This window comes from Pollachius pollachius (assembly GCF_949987615.1).
Source record: "Pollachius pollachius genome assembly, chromosome: 16".
NCBI lineage: Eukaryota > Metazoa > Chordata > Actinopteri > Gadiformes > Gadidae > Pollachius > Pollachius pollachius.
This window is the reverse complement of record NC_136949.1, coordinates 11,176,296-11,192,866: the sequence shown is the minus strand read 5'-3', so window position 1 is coordinate 11,192,866 and position 16,571 is coordinate 11,176,296. Positions and strand designations below refer to the sequence as shown.

The 16,571-nt window shown below is 42.5% G+C and overlaps 2 protein-coding genes across 3 annotated transcripts; both read right to left on the bottom strand.

Moving 5' to 3' along the window:
* Window positions 1-1,351: 1,351 nt before the first annotated feature.
* hlx1 (H2.0-like homeo box 1) lies at window positions 1,352-4,301 on the bottom strand. 2 transcript variants are annotated; one of them, XM_079753553.1, is made up of 4 exons: window positions 3,552-4,301; window positions 2,979-3,158; window positions 2,555-2,739; window positions 1,352-2,041 (listed from the first exon to the last, which is right to left on the bottom strand). In XM_079753553.1, exons 1-4 carry the CDS (start codon window positions 4,003-4,005, stop codon window positions 1,679-1,681), a joined length of 1,182 nt encoding a protein of 393 aa, XP_079609679.1. In that variant the 5' UTR covers window positions 4,006-4,301; the 3' UTR covers window positions 1,352-1,678. The 2 variants fall into 2 exon arrangements, with proteins under 2 accessions (XP_079609679.1, XP_079609680.1); XM_079753554.1 differs by lacking the exon at window positions 2,979-3,158.
* Window positions 4,302-11,275: 6,974 nt separating this feature from the next.
* slc35f6 (solute carrier family 35 member F6) lies at window positions 11,276-16,096 on the bottom strand. Its single transcript, XM_079754139.1, has 6 exons — window positions 15,948-16,096; window positions 14,165-14,237; window positions 13,741-13,912; window positions 13,068-13,280; window positions 12,768-12,878; window positions 11,276-12,323 (listed from the first exon to the last, which is right to left on the bottom strand). The coding sequence occupies exons 1-6, from the start codon at window positions 16,022-16,024 to the stop codon at window positions 11,827-11,829; spliced, it is 1,143 nt and encodes a 380-aa protein (XP_079610265.1). The 5' UTR covers window positions 16,025-16,096; the 3' UTR covers window positions 11,276-11,826.
* Between the last annotated feature and the right edge of the window lie 475 nt (window positions 16,097-16,571).

Below are 16,571 nucleotides of genomic sequence, written 5' to 3'. Positions count from 1 at the left end.
TGTAGTATGTAAGCCTACCTGTAGTCTGTAAGCCTACCTGTATTATGTAAACCTACCTGTAGTATGTAAGCCTGCCTGTAGTCTGTAAACCTACCTGTAGTATGTAAGCCTACCTATATTCTGTGAGTTTACCTGTAGTCTGTAAGACTACCTGTAGTCTGTACGCCTACTTGCAGTCTGTGAACGTAGTCGATTTAACGATAATTCCGCTGATCAATTTATGACGTCATGTGATCAAAAATCCCTGTTTAATTTAATTATTTATTATTATCTAATTAATAATAAATTATAGTTATTACGATGGAATTATTTATTTTATTCAATTGAAGTTACTGATGATAGTGACTTTTAAATTATTATGACAGATAGGTTAGGCTATAGGATAAAAAAACAGATGGTGCATCGATTTAACAATGAATGTAGTCGAATATCCTATTAGCGTAGGGACGGTTAGAAAATAGATGATCAAACCAATAATACATTTACGCAGGCGTTTTAAAACGGAGACTTTTTTTTGTTACATAGCCCTGCATTGCATGAAACCTTGTAAATACAGGCCATATATCCGCGACTTCCCGGGCCGGTTAATGAATACAGACTACGTGTAGGAAGACCCCTCTGCTTCACCAGATTGCAAAAGATACCACGTTTCCAAGTGGGCCTAAAATACGCAAATAAAATTAATTTTGCCAGCAAAAGGGAGATAAGATGAAGAACTGATTATTTAGTCATAAGGAGGAAGTGGCTCTCATGCATTTTTTTGAAAGAGACGTGAGTGAGTCTAGTTCTGCTCTAGCCCAGACGCATACAGGGTAAGCCTATATGACACAAATGTGTTTTTAGGTCACATTACTAAACAAGATAGCCTAATTTGCAATAATATTTGAACTTAGACTTAATTTAGGCTTACATAAAATAAAATGAAATATGGAATTGTTGCATTCAAATATAGGCCTAGATCTGTAGCAGGATAGGCTGTATTAGGCTGATCTTTTATTTAGGCAATAAGCCTTAAGAGACGACGAGTCATTTTATCAGTAAAAAAGTATTCTGTATAGACCCTTGCCAATGTTCTAAAACAAACAATAGGTCTACATGGTTAATAACCCAAAAATATTCATGCAATTTTTTAGAGCTAGAAACGAACATAAATAACCTAAAGATCTTCAAGCCAAAACCATTAAAATAACACGAGACCGAAGAAACACCACTACCACCAATGACGAATATTGATTTCATTAGACCTTCAATTAATTGCAAAATAATAATTTGGTGTCATTCATAAATAAATAAATAAGATGTCTTTCAAATTTAAAGTAAGAAATATTTTATTTACATTATTTCAGTGCAAATTATTACCAAAATATATGCAGGTCTTACACAAATCGAGACACTATGCATGAACACTCGTGATGTTCTGACATTTAAGAAGGTGAAACAAGTGTTTTCCAACCGAACAAAATTCACAACCGGGCTATTTTCCCCTCAAAAAAGGAAAAACAATCATGCACGTCAAGGATCAGAGAGAAAATATCATTGCAATAAAAAAAAAAAACTGGTTTTAAGGTTCTCTCCAGATGCGTCTCGAAACAATTCTAATTGTCCATCAAAAATGTGCCTATACAAATGTACACAAGAGAATGTCCACAAAGCAAACACTCAAGACGACATAGTTCCTTCATATTAACATCTGCGTCACCCCTGTCTCTGCAGCAGCGGCCCCCACCGGCGCCATCTCCACGGTACTCACGGGCCCGCTGCAGGGGCTGAGCACGGGCCCGCTGCCGGCGCTGATCACGGGCCCGCTGCCGGCGGTAATCACGCTCGTCTGGTTGTGCTCACAAATGTCCACGTCGCTCTTATCCCCTTCCTCGAACTCGGACTCGCTGGCCTCGCTGTCGCACTCGGACTCCTCGGGCTCTTTGGTGTCGGCCTCCTCCGCGGGACCCTTGTCTGGCTGCTCCTTCTCCTTGTCCTTCTGCGCCTGGGCCTCTTTGGAGTGCCTCCACTTCATGCGTCGGTTCTGGAACCACACCTTGACCTGCAGGCGGGAACCGCAGCGACACGTTGATCCATCAATGTATAATCACTCGTATCAATGTATTATTATTATGGAGCGGAGACAAAGCCTCTTTTCGTTTTGTATTAACTATTCTCCGTTATAATTTTTATTCTTTTCTTCCATTTGGGCCTACTTATTTGATGTCCACTGCTCACATGTAACCTGACCAAATATATTATTGTATTTGTCTATATTAAAGTCGATGCTCAAAATATTAGTCGAAGCTTGAGCCCTACATACCCTCAATAGATGACCTGACGGGAAGGCCTTGATTGCGCAAGCTGGGGCCTATATTTATCCGAAAGACCATTCCGGACAACGCCACAAAAACTTTTTTATATTTGAAAATATATTTATAACTCAGTATAATAATGACATGAGCATTTAAGTGGTTTAAGTGAGCACGAAGTGGACATCATTTCGTCCTCGTGCTTTGTACATCATTGAGCAATAGATTGTTCTTTTTAACCACACGCGTACAATTAGACCGACCTGTGCGTCTGTCAGGCCCAGCATCGCCGCCAGTTGCTTCCGGTCCGGCTTGGTGACGTACTTCTGTATCTCAAACCTCTTCTCCAGTCCCTTTCGCTGCAAGTTCGAGAACACCGCCCTTGACCACGAGCGTTTCCGCTTGTACGTCTGGGGCATCGTGTCTTTCGTGAGGACAGCATATGGACCTGCAAAAAGGACCAGTCGAGTGGTTAAAAATCAAAGAGATGAGTGACAAAAATATGCACAATGTGAACTCGATTCCCACGTTAGTCTGTGTGTGTGAGTGTGAGTTCGTGTGTGTATGAGAGGCAGGGTGTGTGGGTGTGTGTGTTTGTGTGTGTGTGTGTGTGTGTGTGTGTGTGTGTGTGTGAGAGAGAGTGCGTATGTGTGTGTGTGTTAATCCTATATGTGTGCGGGCGGCTACCTGGGAAGGTGTCCTGAAACTGATGCGGGTTGCCTGATTGCCTGCCGCCTAGTGAACTCATCATGGAGGACGCGTCGTTCATCCCGGGGTCTAGGGACGAGAAGTACTGGCCCGGCGCAGGCTGAACGGAGACGTGGTGAATCCCTGACTGACGGTTTGAGCTAACAATAGATGTCAGATCTGTTTCAGAGCCAGGGATAGACTATGGTGAGCAGAAGAAAACGGAGATATTCTGGAGACATATAGGCCTGTGCCGGGGTGACTTGAGAAAGGGATGTTGTGCTATTAGTTCTGTTCTGCATGTGGACATCTGACCCTCCACACTGGTCCAACACTAGTGACTCTACATGTGGCGTTTAAACGAGCTACTGGACTGTGCTGTTGTAATTAAATGATAATGTTGATGTAGGGTGTAACATTTACTAACAATTGCAATGATGACAAACACAAAATTGAAATTTTTGTGCAACAAATGTGGTTGCCTGGTATTAAAGTTCACAACATGTGAACCTTAAGAGTGACACCGTGATACATCTTTAAGGCGATTTAAGAAACAAAAAGCAGAATGCTCACCTCTTAACGACGTGGGCTCTTTGTGTTTTGGGTCAAAGTCCGTCGACAATATCCGATCAATTCCAAATTTGAGGTCTTTGCTCGAGGGCGGCGGGGCGTGATGGTGGTTAAAGGTCCTCGAGACGGAGGTCAACTGTAGTCCGTGTCTGTGGTACTGCGACGCCGCGTTGACCCGCGCGCCAAACATGGACGAGTCGGGCGCCACGGGAGAGGGGCGCAGCGGCGAGGCGCCGGACTGCTGCTGCTGCTGCTGCTGCTGTGCCGCGCGGTGTCCCATGTGCACCATGAGGGCCGAGGACCCCGGGATGCCCTCCGGGTCCTGCCCGGCCTGCAGGATGTCTGCGATGCAAAACGAGGGCTTCTTCATCGTATCCAGGGCGAACCCGCCCGCACAATAAGCGGACCATAGACTAAAATTAGATGCGTAAAACGGATTCAGCCCAGCCGTATACATCCCTGAGCTTGTTTTTTTTCTCTTTACCTCGGTTCAGTGTTTGTTATAGAAACGACGATATGAGCGAAAAGACGAGAGCGAGAGGGAACAGGGAGAGAGGAACGAGAGGGTTGTACCGCGCTATCAGTTTCTGTTTAAGTGGTCCGTCCTCTTCTTCAAGTGCCAACCTTCGTTCTCCCAACTCTGAGATCCCGGCGCAGTAGTTCCACTCTCGAGTCCGTTTCTCTGACACTGATTGGTCGCTTGGTGTCCAATGAGTGTTTTGTATCGCGCCTATCACTCCCTCGCAATGTAGATGATGTGTAGCCTACACAGATGTCACTGAGCGTGACACTCAAGACCCATTCTGATCCCTAGACGAGGGATTGATCTGGCTCTATAAGCGAGGAGCGGGCAGCCCCCACCGTACCCTGCCTGACATCCATCCGCAACAATACGCCACGCCCCCACCCCCCTCCCCACGAGCACGCAGGCACAGAAACACGCAGCACGTTTAGCCACTGTATATTATAATGATGATGATAATTGTTGTGGTGTTAATATTATTAGACCAAATATTATTATGATTATTATGATCATTATTATTATTTATAGTAGTATAGAAGCGGTAAAGAGAAGTATAATCATTTTTTTAATCAATTTAATTTAAGAAGCATAGTGTGTGTGGCCTACATGTATTTTAACAACTTTTTACTATCACTAAATACAACCACGTATGTCCCTGAACTCAAGTGTGTAGTGTGTGTGTGTGTGTGTGTGTGTGTGTGTGTGTGTGTGTGCGTGTGTGTTCGTGCGCGCCCGCGATTGTCTTTTGTATTTAACAATAGGCCAACGAAACATTACAGAGTTAAATGTTGAAAAGAACAAAAAACCTGATTTTTAATGTGTTTTTAAAAACGGTATTATGTATTAATGTTCAGAGCGTTGAAAACATCCCGTCCAATCATCGGATATACCTCGACCTAGAGTTTATATTATGTTCATGTCATCCTGTTTTTGATGGGCTGTGACTCGTGTTAAATGAGCGGATATGGCTGGTAGATTTGTACTTAAAATAGAAAATGTTTTAGTATTCTAGGATACAGCAGAAATCCTTATTTCTTCCGGAGTTGAAGGGGGGAAACTTTATAATGAGTGTTAGAACTTCCTTTTTTTGCTATTTGTGCAACTTTATCTCGACTTGCAAGTTGCACCGTGACGCAAATCCGCCCCCATGCTCATAATAAACAGAGGAAACCTATTCCCTTCCACAACCAATCAGCCCAACAAAATTTACTGCAGGGGCCATACTTCATCCGAGGGGCCCCTCAAGATGTACCCGTTACCTCTTAGATAAGTCAGTAAGCGTTTAAATACACAGTGTTATGGGAATATATTGGCTGCTGACATCATGCTGTCATGTCAATAATAATGAATTTATTCAAGACAACAACAACAACAACAACAACAATAATAATTGATATGCTGCTTGATGGAAACAGATTAAAACATGTGTCTATTCTTTTACCTTCTGTCTTCTTTAGCATATTATTGACATCCTCTATAGTTGAACTGCAATACTTTAACGATTCTGCCAGAGGTTAAACGCAGTAAAGTACTCGACGTGACAACGAGCGCAGTTGCGCACGCACGCATAGTGCGCCATTGTGCGCATAGGATGCGTGCGTGCGTGCGCGTCTTTATTGTCATAAATCTCTGAGCGCTTGAATTGCATGTTTCTGGTTTACATTCAACATGCTCAAACAATGGCTTCAGACGCAGGCATTCATTAGTCTTGATTCATATTGCCGGAAGCCTCTATGACCCTGACCCTGCCTCCTATCATGGTGTTTTCGAGTGACACTTTTCCGGGTTAAAATTAGAAATGGGATACAACGGGTTTTTCTCTCGATCATATGCAGTCAAAACAATCCAGGGAAGAGGATGCAGGAGACACAGCGGGCCAGCACGACTGAGTTATTTCGCCCGAGTTATTTCAGGTGCTGATGAGGTTCTAGTGGGAAGATTTAACACACAGCGACACTTCTCACACACACAGACGCCCGGCCACATTCGTTCCCATAGTTTTCACAATCCGAGCGAGGTGGAAAAGTGCAGCCATCCAAAAGAAAAAGGTTATTTGTACGAATAAAAAGGTGTACCATTGTCTTTATTTTAGAGAAGCCACCATTTAACAGTATAACAAATGAATAATGATGTTGATAATAATAATAATAATAATAATAATAATAATAATAATAATGTAAATTCGAATTTATATATTTTTATATTTAAAGAAAAACCTGTGATGACACAAACATGTGTCTCTCTGCCGTTAGACTCCTCAAGGTTCACCAAAATATGTTAATCTCTCAAACCGATGGGCATCTTTAGCGAGGCTGAAGTCTAGAAGTGCATTAATATCATATTAGGCCTACAACATAGGGTAGGCCTATTTTAAGAATAACCCTGTTCAAGATTATTATAATTAGGCTTATATTGTTTATTTATTTATTAATTCGTTCATTCATCCCCAGACGTTTTCCTTATGAGCAGTAAGTCTTAAAACACTAAAAAAAATGAAGTTTGAAAATCGGTAAGAAATATAAAGGCTATGATTTGCTAACAATACTGTTAGCAATACAATACAAACAGTACTTTCTAATAGACCAACAACATTTACAAAACATGAGGACCTTTTTTGTGTGAAAACGAAAGGTATAATTAGACATGGGGTCACATCCCATAAACAACATGATTAGAACACAAAGCAGCGCTCGAGCGCCATTGTTGGGACTTGATTGCTCGCTGTGTGTTTTTCAGGAAGTCCTTATCAGGCTGTGGGTAGCTCAATGAGAAGGTTACCATATAAACCAGTAGCTGAATCAGAAGCAAGCGGACATTATGAAAAAAAAAATCCATTATTAAACTAAGAATTATTGTTGCTCCACTGTAAAAACTCGAGCCCAGGCCAACATGACTATTTCTGGCAATGTTTGCCTCAGGAAGGAACTTTCGCAGATTTAATGGGACCTGGGCCATTGTACACAGCCTTCTGTATGGCACACTGCCATCACATCCAGAGAGAGAGAGGGTGGGGGGAGAGGGAGAGAGAGAGAGCGCGAGAGAGAGAGAGAGAGAGAGAGAGAGAGAGAGAGAGAGAGAGAGAGAGAGAGAGTGAGTTCTGAGGAAAGGGTTTGAAGTCTATACAAGAACAAGATGTGGCACTATATGTGACCTCGGACCCATTCAAATCCATCCTTACTTATACCCTTCTCTCTTATTAATGGCTCGACAGTTCATCTATGTCACGATAAGTGTAGCCTAATGCGCACGGACAGTGCTCGACAATAGGTCTACTCATGTCCGAGCAGCTCCCCCCCGTGACGAATCGCTTATTTTTTCTGTTTACAGTTTAGCAACTACAACATCAGGATCCTCTATCAATTACATGCTGAGGGAGGGATGGCTCCTATAGCCTTACGCACCGGTGCGATAAAAGGCAAGGAAGGAGAGCCTCATTCTGATCTGCAAACTATTTTCCATTTCAAGTAGCATAAAAAATAATTACAAGAAGTATAATAAATGAGTCAATAGTACATGTAATGTTAACATGACGTCTCCCGGAGAGTGCATGATTAGAAAGATCTAATGTGGCCTACATCGTTTGGTAAGATTAACATGATTATGGTGACAGAGACATAAGCGGGTATATTAAACGTTATGGGGAGATGGAAAAACAAGTTCTTATAAGACTTTTGAGGAAGAGTTCATAGAAAGATCTTTTTCTGTTCCCGAAGTAACTCATATAGGACTATCCAAACAGCATTCTGCGTAAAGTCGTATAATAGACCTGCACACGTTCAAGAGCAATTTCTTTCCTCAAACCAAAGTAGGCCCACACAATATGGCCTGTAGCATTTTAATCTCAATGTCTGAGATGAACCCGATAATATGCGTCATCCCCATTCGTGGTCTGGTGATCTGCTCTTTGTTCTGGATAAAAGCAGGAGGCGCACTATGAAATACATTATATAGACATTACAGGGATCAACTAATCGCACTCACCTCCCCTTGCCCTCTATGTTCAACAACCTAAGTTGTTCATTTATGGAAACTTTTCGATATGACGGTAACTCACTGCCCTATGAGCGACCCATCTGTTTACATGAGAACTACCCGTAGATTAAAGCGTCTCTTGCGGGGCGGGTTTAGGGCCCTCCACAAGTCACCGGGCGCAGTGTACACACGGGTAAATCACATAAGCATTCCCGAGCACTTGCGCTGAATAGAAGGCGAGACTAATGGAAAGACAAAAGGTCATAATAACAAACTATTAGAGCCTACTGTTTTTTCTCCCGCAGCATGGCACGCTGCCACGACGGGCCCTTGTGTGAACGGGCCACATATCTGAACCCAATCCAGTAACCCACATGCAAATACTGGGAATAAAGAAATGAAATAACACTCTGGACCAAATGATTTAAAAGATTAAGGCTTTAAGGGCCCACCTTGTGGAGTGACCTACTACGGTTGGACCGAGCCGCGGCAGAGTAAAGGCCTTGACTCAGGCTCTGGGGCCAACAAGTTGTTTAGATCAACTTTCCGCCACTGACATAAAGCAGACTGACGCGCGTTGGAACTATTTGTTATGACCATGCGTAAGCCAAACCAATTAATTGTCATATTAACAAGCAGCTATGGAAAATGTGCAGGTTCGTGTAGTTCATCAGACATTGACTCCAAACATCACGCGTCTGGAGGCGCAAAGCGGTTTAAGGTCTGGCCGCCAGCCAGCCTCACATCTGAATCCGATGAAAATGTTTTGGGCAAACCATTGGACCAGTCCGCGTTCATTTAAATCTACATTGGATAACGATTAAGGTTAGGAAATTGCTGAACAGTATTCGTGTTTTATTGTTAGCCATGCACAAACTAGGCCTATATGAAAAGCGGTAACGAATACTCAAAATATCAGTGCACCAGTCTTCTCTCATAGACTTCTGGAAGTTAATCTTTCAGGCACCTAAAAGTAAATTGCAAATACAAACGAATTTAAATGGGCGAGATATTCTACAAGATGAAACAATAGTGTTCTGGACGCTGATCCAAAAGAGCTGTTCAGCCCAATTGGCCCACCTTAATTAGAGCGCTGATTCCCAACGGAGGCTGTTTGATAGCGAGGAGATGACAAATAGCTCCCAATAATGTGAACACAATTGTGTGTCTTTTTCATAAATAATTACGTGTTTCGTAAAAATTGCGTTCATTTAAAAACTCTCTGGTTTTATAATCTCCCTGCTGCTCCCTACGTGCACTACTCGCTCCGCCTGAGAGACTGGGGGTTCTGCTCAAACGAGTCGACCTTGACATTTTTTAGGGGTGTAAAGTATGGGAACCACTGACTTGACCGATACTTTTTATTGCATTATCAGCTATTTCAATTCCAAACTTACAATTATTATAATAAAAATAATAATGGTAATGATAGCCTATAGAAGGCATGTCATTTAATGACCTATTCCCATGTAATTACTCTATTTATTGTATAGGGATTTGGAAGGGACATGAACGGCGTATGGGTAAATAAGGCTATTTGGTTTTAAACAAAACCAATAAAGAGAGAGTGCTCTATTATAAGGATTTGGCGCAGAACACTCGTAAGCTTTATCTTTAAAGTAGACTAGACCTAAGTATTTCCAGTCCTATAAACCTGGGTTTCATTTCTGTTAGCATTTTCGGAGAAGGTTTGAGGTCATCTTCTTTCTTTTAACATAAGCATCTCCAACTGAAACCAAGCTCCTCACATTAGGCCTAACTATCATCTATCTTGTTTTCCAACAAACCCCTTTTCCCTAAAATAAAATATCAAATATTTTTTCTCGGAATTTCCTGCAGCTATATAAATCCAGTTTGAATTACATTTTTATAAATGCATGGATTAACGACAATAAATGCAATTTGTACCGTTGACAGCATGATTTGCGTGCGCATTCTTTTAACTTGTATTCATACACTGCCATCTAGCGGTAGGCCTACATTTAGGTGAGGTCGAACCCGTTCCTAACCGTTGTGTTATGAAGTTGTCTTAATGAACGTGGCCAAATATGGGCAAATAAGACAATATTTATTCACAGAAATTGATAAATTATTAGATCTAAAATTAGATATGTTTCCGGTCATTTTACCTTTGAGTCACATCCTCCAATTTGACTATTCACACAGAAGTGGCTCAAGATAGTAACTTGTTGAACGCATTGGGATGCATACGGAAACGTGATGTTGTGTCCTCCTTTCTCCCGAAGACAGAGCTGTTTAAATTGGCAAGTGTTGATCCCAAAGGATCGCATTATGCCCATGTCTTAACCTCTGACCTCTATTTAAGGCTATCTAAGATCATAAGAGAACATGTTGGGTTATTCGGCAGTGCCAACAGATGTAGGCTGAGACAGGCGATAATCGTCGACAGAGCCTGTACCTTTGAGTTCGGCTGACGGGCCTCAACTGGTTACTCGGAAGGCCTGCTTCATTCTACCGTTACTCACCCGCCTGCTCATTCACAGCCACATGTGAGTTGCTTTGGATACAATTATCTGCTAAATTACTAAATATGAATTTCGTTTTTGACTAGCATTAGCTTTTAGTGCATGCCGCTCTACATCGAGCAATATGATTATATAATATATAATATTATGAAACAAATTACATTTGTTTCACAAGATGGCACCCTGCGAAATCTTACGGAGTGAGGAGTTAGATACATGTTTTGGACGTAAATTTATGACTATTGAATGTGAATAATCTGGGTCTATTAACTCATACACATTCGTCCAATATACCTTATTTATGCATTATACATCATAAATCATGACCTGCCATATGTCCATCAAATAGGGTTGGATTAGTTATAAACTCTTCTACAGCAATAGGAAGGAAATTTCCCATGATCTCAATTATGGGAATATTACCCACCATGACCTCCAAGCATGCTGAACTGTGAAGTCAATGTGGACAAGTAATGTATGGATTCATTCTATAGACAGTTCTAATTTGCTATATTCTAAAAAAAAAAGATATGACTTAAGTAAGTCCAACCGGCAAAATTGACTACAAGGCCTTGAAATGAGTATTGAAATCCCTTTTTTCCCCCCACAACATTTTGCAGAAGATAATGTTTAATGAAACAACTGAGAAGGATAAGAAATTATTACATTTGAATTACTTAGGTACTAAGATAATGCTGATCACATTCTGTTGTCATTAGGAAAGACAAATATGAGCATTCAAAATATAAGGAATCGCAACAAGACATACAAGGCTTTTATCATAACTGTAGTAGGATTAAACATTTTTTTTTATTTAAATCAGAAGATACAATACAGCAAATGTTTTTCGAGAATACTGTGTAATGTCCAAAAAGTCTTTCTAAAAAGCCCTGACTGTAGCAGTCTAATCAAACAGGTCCCAGAAATTTCCCTTCAATAGAAATACAATAAGATAACAGGGTAAAAAATGAGTTACAATTACTTGTCATTTCTTAATGCATGCATGTCGTGGTTGACTTACCCGCCTGTAGGCCATCACATTCCCCTGCTCAAAAATACGTACTAAAATGTAGTTCAGCATTTTTTACGTACAAAAACAAACCAAACGAGTCGGTTGAAATCAGATACATTTCTTTCGTTATAATAACTATAACATAAAAGAACCCCAAGTGCATAAAAGACAACGCCGTCGGAAAACGCTGGTGTTCAGTCTGTGCCAGCCCATGAGGGATTAAGGGTCAGTCATCAGTCCCTTAACAGAGGTGTGTGTGCATCGGAGAAAGTGAAGGGGATATCTTCAAGGACTGTCGACCGCCTGCACCCTGGCCTCGGACAGTAGCCTCTCCCTCTCTCCGGCGGCCGCCTGCTCCTCTGCCTCGTGGTCCTGCACCCAGGCGGCGCAGTACGGGATCCTGGCCAGCAGGGGGCGGTGCAGGCCGTTGTAGAGCGCCGTGCCGGTCAGCAGCACCACGAAGCCCAGCACCTGCAGGCCGTGGAACTTCTCCCAGCCCAGCGCCAGGCTCACCGCCCAGATGACCAGCGTGCGCAGGCTGTCCAGCACCATGCGCGTGGTGGCGCTGATCTCCTTGGTGACGCTGATGCCGGCAAAGTTGAAGAAAGCGATGCTGACCGTGTTGCCCAGCAGCGCCACCAGGATGAGGGGCTTGAAGCCGATCTGGCAGAAGGCGTCCAGGGCGTCCTCCAGCACCTGCCGGGGGTTGCCGGTGAACTGGGCCGCCGGGATGAAGTACATTGGGATGAGCAGCAGCGTCAGCACGACGAAGCCAAACATGCCTGGACAGGAGGGCAGGGGAAGTCACCACATAGGACATGGCAGGAAGACAAGCCAACGATGAGGCTGGTGACATGGAGTCTGGCGCACCGGCAAAGTTGGCAGCAATGGACACATTCATATCACACACATTTAAAGTGCTTTGAGTGCTGTGAAAGCACTATGTTAATGCAAGGACACTTCATTTTATTGTTTCGCACGCACGCACACACCTGTTCACCGCACTAGTTCCACATTGTTTTAATGGAAAATGATTAAGTCTAGCAGCTTGTCATTATTTTCTTGTACAAACAGAATCTAGCTGGTTTGAGGGCATTATAGCATAGGAGCCTCGTGTGAATCTCCTCTACCTTCGTTCTCTGTCCTCTACTTCTCTTTTGAAATCAAAAAGCAGCAGATAAAATGGTTTCAGTGTGTTTGGGTGCAGTGGAACGGATGTGCTTTACCTTCAGTGCCCACGGCTTTGAGAGGGTGGACGTCGTGTTTATACACAAACTTCTCTTCCAGGACCATCTGCACAGCAACGATGACCTGAGCCATGATGATCAACAGGTCCCCTGCGAGACACACAAACAAACATAAGACATAACATAAAACAGATAAAACTGATATTCCTGACTCTTTACCTGCCATTAGTTTAATTGCACACCAATAAATACAGAAGCTGTTACTTTTGAAATCACGATACAGTCAAATCCTTCTCCAGGACGCAAAGCTGGAGACCACCTTTTCTTTGTCTTCCTTACCGGTGAGGATTTCACTGAGTTTGTGCTCCTTCTTGTCCTTGCTGATGAAGTCGGCCAGGCCCACCACCACCAGGCCCACGATGGTGGTGAGGATGCCCACCCACTGGCTGGGCTTCAGCCGGCGCCCCAGGAAGGCCACCGACAGCAGGCCTGTGAAGATGATGACCGCTCCTCGCAGCATCTGGAAGCTGGAGGCGCTCGTCATGCTGAGCGCTGGGGGGGGGAAAGGCGTGGAGCAAAGGGTTTTTTCCATGGCGAGCTCAATAGCAATGCCAATAGAACTGGCCATGGGGGGCCGATTTTCGAGGCTAGGATCTGTCTCGTTCCCTTTAGCTTAGAAAAACAGCACTCATTCAGTGAACAGACCTAGAATTTGTAGAATGTGTTTAAGATGACAAAGTCTCAGAGACCGCCAAGTTGTTTCTGAAGTACGTGTATAATTGTACATCCTCTTTCACTTTACCTAACCTCTGCACAATGCATGGCAAATGATACACTAAAAATGGATCATAGATATATCGCAGTACTTACGAAGGATCCAACTCTGACAGATGATTATAACCATAGTTATAACAACCTCAAAGATATTAACACCATTCCTCTTCTCTGGCCATGGAAGTTCAGCCCACAACGCAGTGAGAGAGAGCGAGAGTGGGTCGCGGAGAGCACTTACCGACATACATGATGGAGGTGGCCGTCATGTCGCACATGGCCGGCGCAAAGAAAAGCAGGGGGTTGAAGCTTTGGCCAGGGTTGAACGAGGGCTCTGGTCTGCGTTTGTCATGGCACAGCAAGATGTGGAAGACCAGCAGACAGCTGAACTCTCCCAGGAACATGCCCACTGCCTAGGCATAACATGAGAGGGACAGTTTGAATGAATGGATTCTAAAGTTTCATTGGAGATACAGACTCCTAGTTCTGACTGAAATGCATTTGTGGATACAGAAGCTTCAGAGCCTACTTTTATGGACAAAGTGACGAGAGTTCCGGTATAGTAAATAATCACAATTCATACCAAATAATTACGAACAATATGTCTAAACCATTACCACGTAACAAAACATTTGTTCCAATCATTTCTACGGCGCTAACAGTACCTGTACAAAAGGGTGATTGAATTTGTGTTCCTTATCGCCATGGCAGCCCTCTGCGCTGAACGTGTCAGCCCATCTGCGAGGCAAGGAGACAACCATCAATGCAATTGTGAATATTTTACATGATTAAGCCAAAATAATATATACTGCAAATTAAAACAAATGTCAAAAAATCGAAATCCACCCTTCTCAGAATGGTACTACATTTACTGAGTAATTCAATGTAGCTCAATAATTGACTTTTAGAGTCCAACAATCGGAGTAAGCATTTTGTGTGAATTTTGAGTGATCCTAAATGATGACACAGCTCTTCCTTGTCATGCCACATATTTTGACCTCAGCGGCAGTACTAAACAGAACTCGGGCTTGTAAAAAAAATCCTATAGGCCTAACGTCTAGATTAAGCGTCAGGGAGGTTGAATGGCCCCGAGTAGAACAGAAGTCTTCATTAGGACTGTGACCATTGAGCAGACCTCGAGTCTGGTTGGTTTCAGATGAACGCAATAAAACGTATGTGCTCCAGGTTTGGTGAGCCGTACTATACCCATGTTCTAACTTAACATTAAACGGTTTCCGGTGTTACGCCGAATCCTGCGTCCCACCGAAAAGTGTGACCCCAGGGGGCGCTGTTGCACGTTTTCGGCAACATGCACGTTTGCATTATAACAAAAACATAAATAAAACATAAGATCTCCCCCCACCGGTGGGTCTTTCTCTTCTTGACACTAGCATTAATTCTAAACAGCGTTTTTCACAGTAGCCTATAAAAGGAAATGCTCAAGGGTAAATCAGCGTAATTTAACACTGACTAGCTTTTTATGGGTAAAAAAGCAACAGTGAAGGTCCGTACTAAACGCCCTTTCATTTTATAGGTCTGTAAAATGCTAATCAAATCAAAACAAATGTATTTATTAAGCACCTTTAATAAAAAGGTAATTGGTTGGGGGGAGATCTTATGTTTTATTTATGTTTTTGTCATGCCTGTCTACACTTCAAACTCATATTGTTGCATATTGCAAAAAATATGCAACAGCGCCCCCTGGGGTCACACTTTTCGGTGGGTCGCAGAATTCGGTGTAACACTGGCTTCCAGTTCTGCTGACCATCAGGTCGTGCGAGATCAGACTTCAGTTATAGCAGAAGTGAAAGAAGACGTGACGAAGTTATTCGGCTTTAAAAAGAAAAAAGAAACATTGACAGACGTTTTATTTTTTGCTGTGCTGGCATAGGCTTGTAGCTCTAGGCATCCAATTGGATCAATGGAAACTAGGGACAGAGAGACTTTTACTATCATGTGCTTAAATAAGATAGGATTCCGATGTCTTAACACATTGTAGCACATCTTTAATTTTCATTGATTAATGTTTTCAGACATTCATTTTCATTATCTCGAAGACGAGACCTCACCGTCCCAACAAACAACATCGGGTTAACAGCGGTGGGAAACATCGCTTTGATTAGCGAGACATCACAAGTTTACGTGTTACATTTCAACAACGACTAACTAACATCTCACCGATCGTATCAACCCTAAACCATATAGTATATTATGAAATTCATCGTGAATCTATAGTTCATCTGTAGCTAGCGTCTAAAAGGTAAAGATCGCCAGCCTAGTTAGGCAAACACATCAGGCATTTTCCTGCGGTGCGTGTTGGAATGCAGCCCCGGTGAATACTTCATAAGTCAAGTGTGCTCTCTTCACATCTCAGCAGCCAGGACATCGGTCAACATGACGGGACAAACAACACCAGAGACCCCCTGTTTATCAATCAACCATACTCACTTTGCCGAAAGCGTGTTGAGAGAGCCCGTGGTGAGCATGAGTCCCGCAAGGAACAGCTGATACTTGGTCCAAGCCATTTTAGACGTGTGAGTGGGTTACACCAAAAGTAGTGAGGAATCAATGAATTGACCTTATTTGTTCAGCAACACAACTACATCACGTGGCACTGGTCACCTGACCGCCACCCTCCCAATGACATCAGCGCTGGGACTTTAATGCAGTGGAACAGTAGGGGGCGTTAGAGACCGAGACTGATGCAGTCGATGTCTTGCTTCCTCATTTGTCATCACAATGTTATCTTAATCGTGTTCTCCATTTGCTATTAATATATGAAGAGTTTAGATGCAAAAGCCTCTAAGTCCGTCTGACCCCTTTTCTTCTAAATTACCATTTTTTATCAGGCTTCTATGTTCAAGTTCTGTCATTTTATTTTAAAGGCAATTATAAGGTTATTAGTTATTGAATAAAACATTTTTTTTCAAAAATGTAACTTTTTTTCTTTTTGTTTTTTTGACCAAATTAAATTATCTTTTGCGTCAAAACCAGCTAAATTCACAGGTACTTTTTTGGCAAAAACCTCTAAATCCACTTCTTTGGTAAAAAAAAAAAGTAGTAAAATCACTT

Excerpts from the sequence above, each read along its gene's own strand:
- hlx1 (XM_079753553.1), bottom strand. The coding sequence starts at position 4,005 with ATGTATACGGCTGGGCTGAATCCGTTTTACGCATCTAATTTTAGTCTA. Across the intron at positions 2,740-2,978 it reads GTTTCAGGACACCTTCCCAG|GTCCATATGCTGTCCTCACG; the intron begins GTAGCCGCCCGC and ends TCCTTTTTGCAG. Across the intron at positions 2,042-2,554 it reads TGGGCCTGACAGACGCACAG|GTCAAGGTGTGGTTCCAGAA; the intron begins GTCGGTCTAATT and ends TCCCGCCTGCAG.
- slc35f6 (XM_079754139.1), bottom strand. The coding sequence starts at position 16,024 with ATGGCTTGGACCAAGTATCAGCTGTTCCTTGCGGGACTCATGCTCACC. Across the intron at positions 13,913-14,164 it reads TCAATCACCCTTTTGTACAG|GCAGTGGGCATGTTCCTGGG; the intron begins GTACTGTTAGCG and ends TGTTATGCCTAG. Across the intron at positions 13,281-13,740 it reads CACCTCCATCATGTATGTCG|CGCTCAGCATGACGAGCGCC; the intron begins GTAAGTGCTCTC and ends TCCCCCCCCCAG.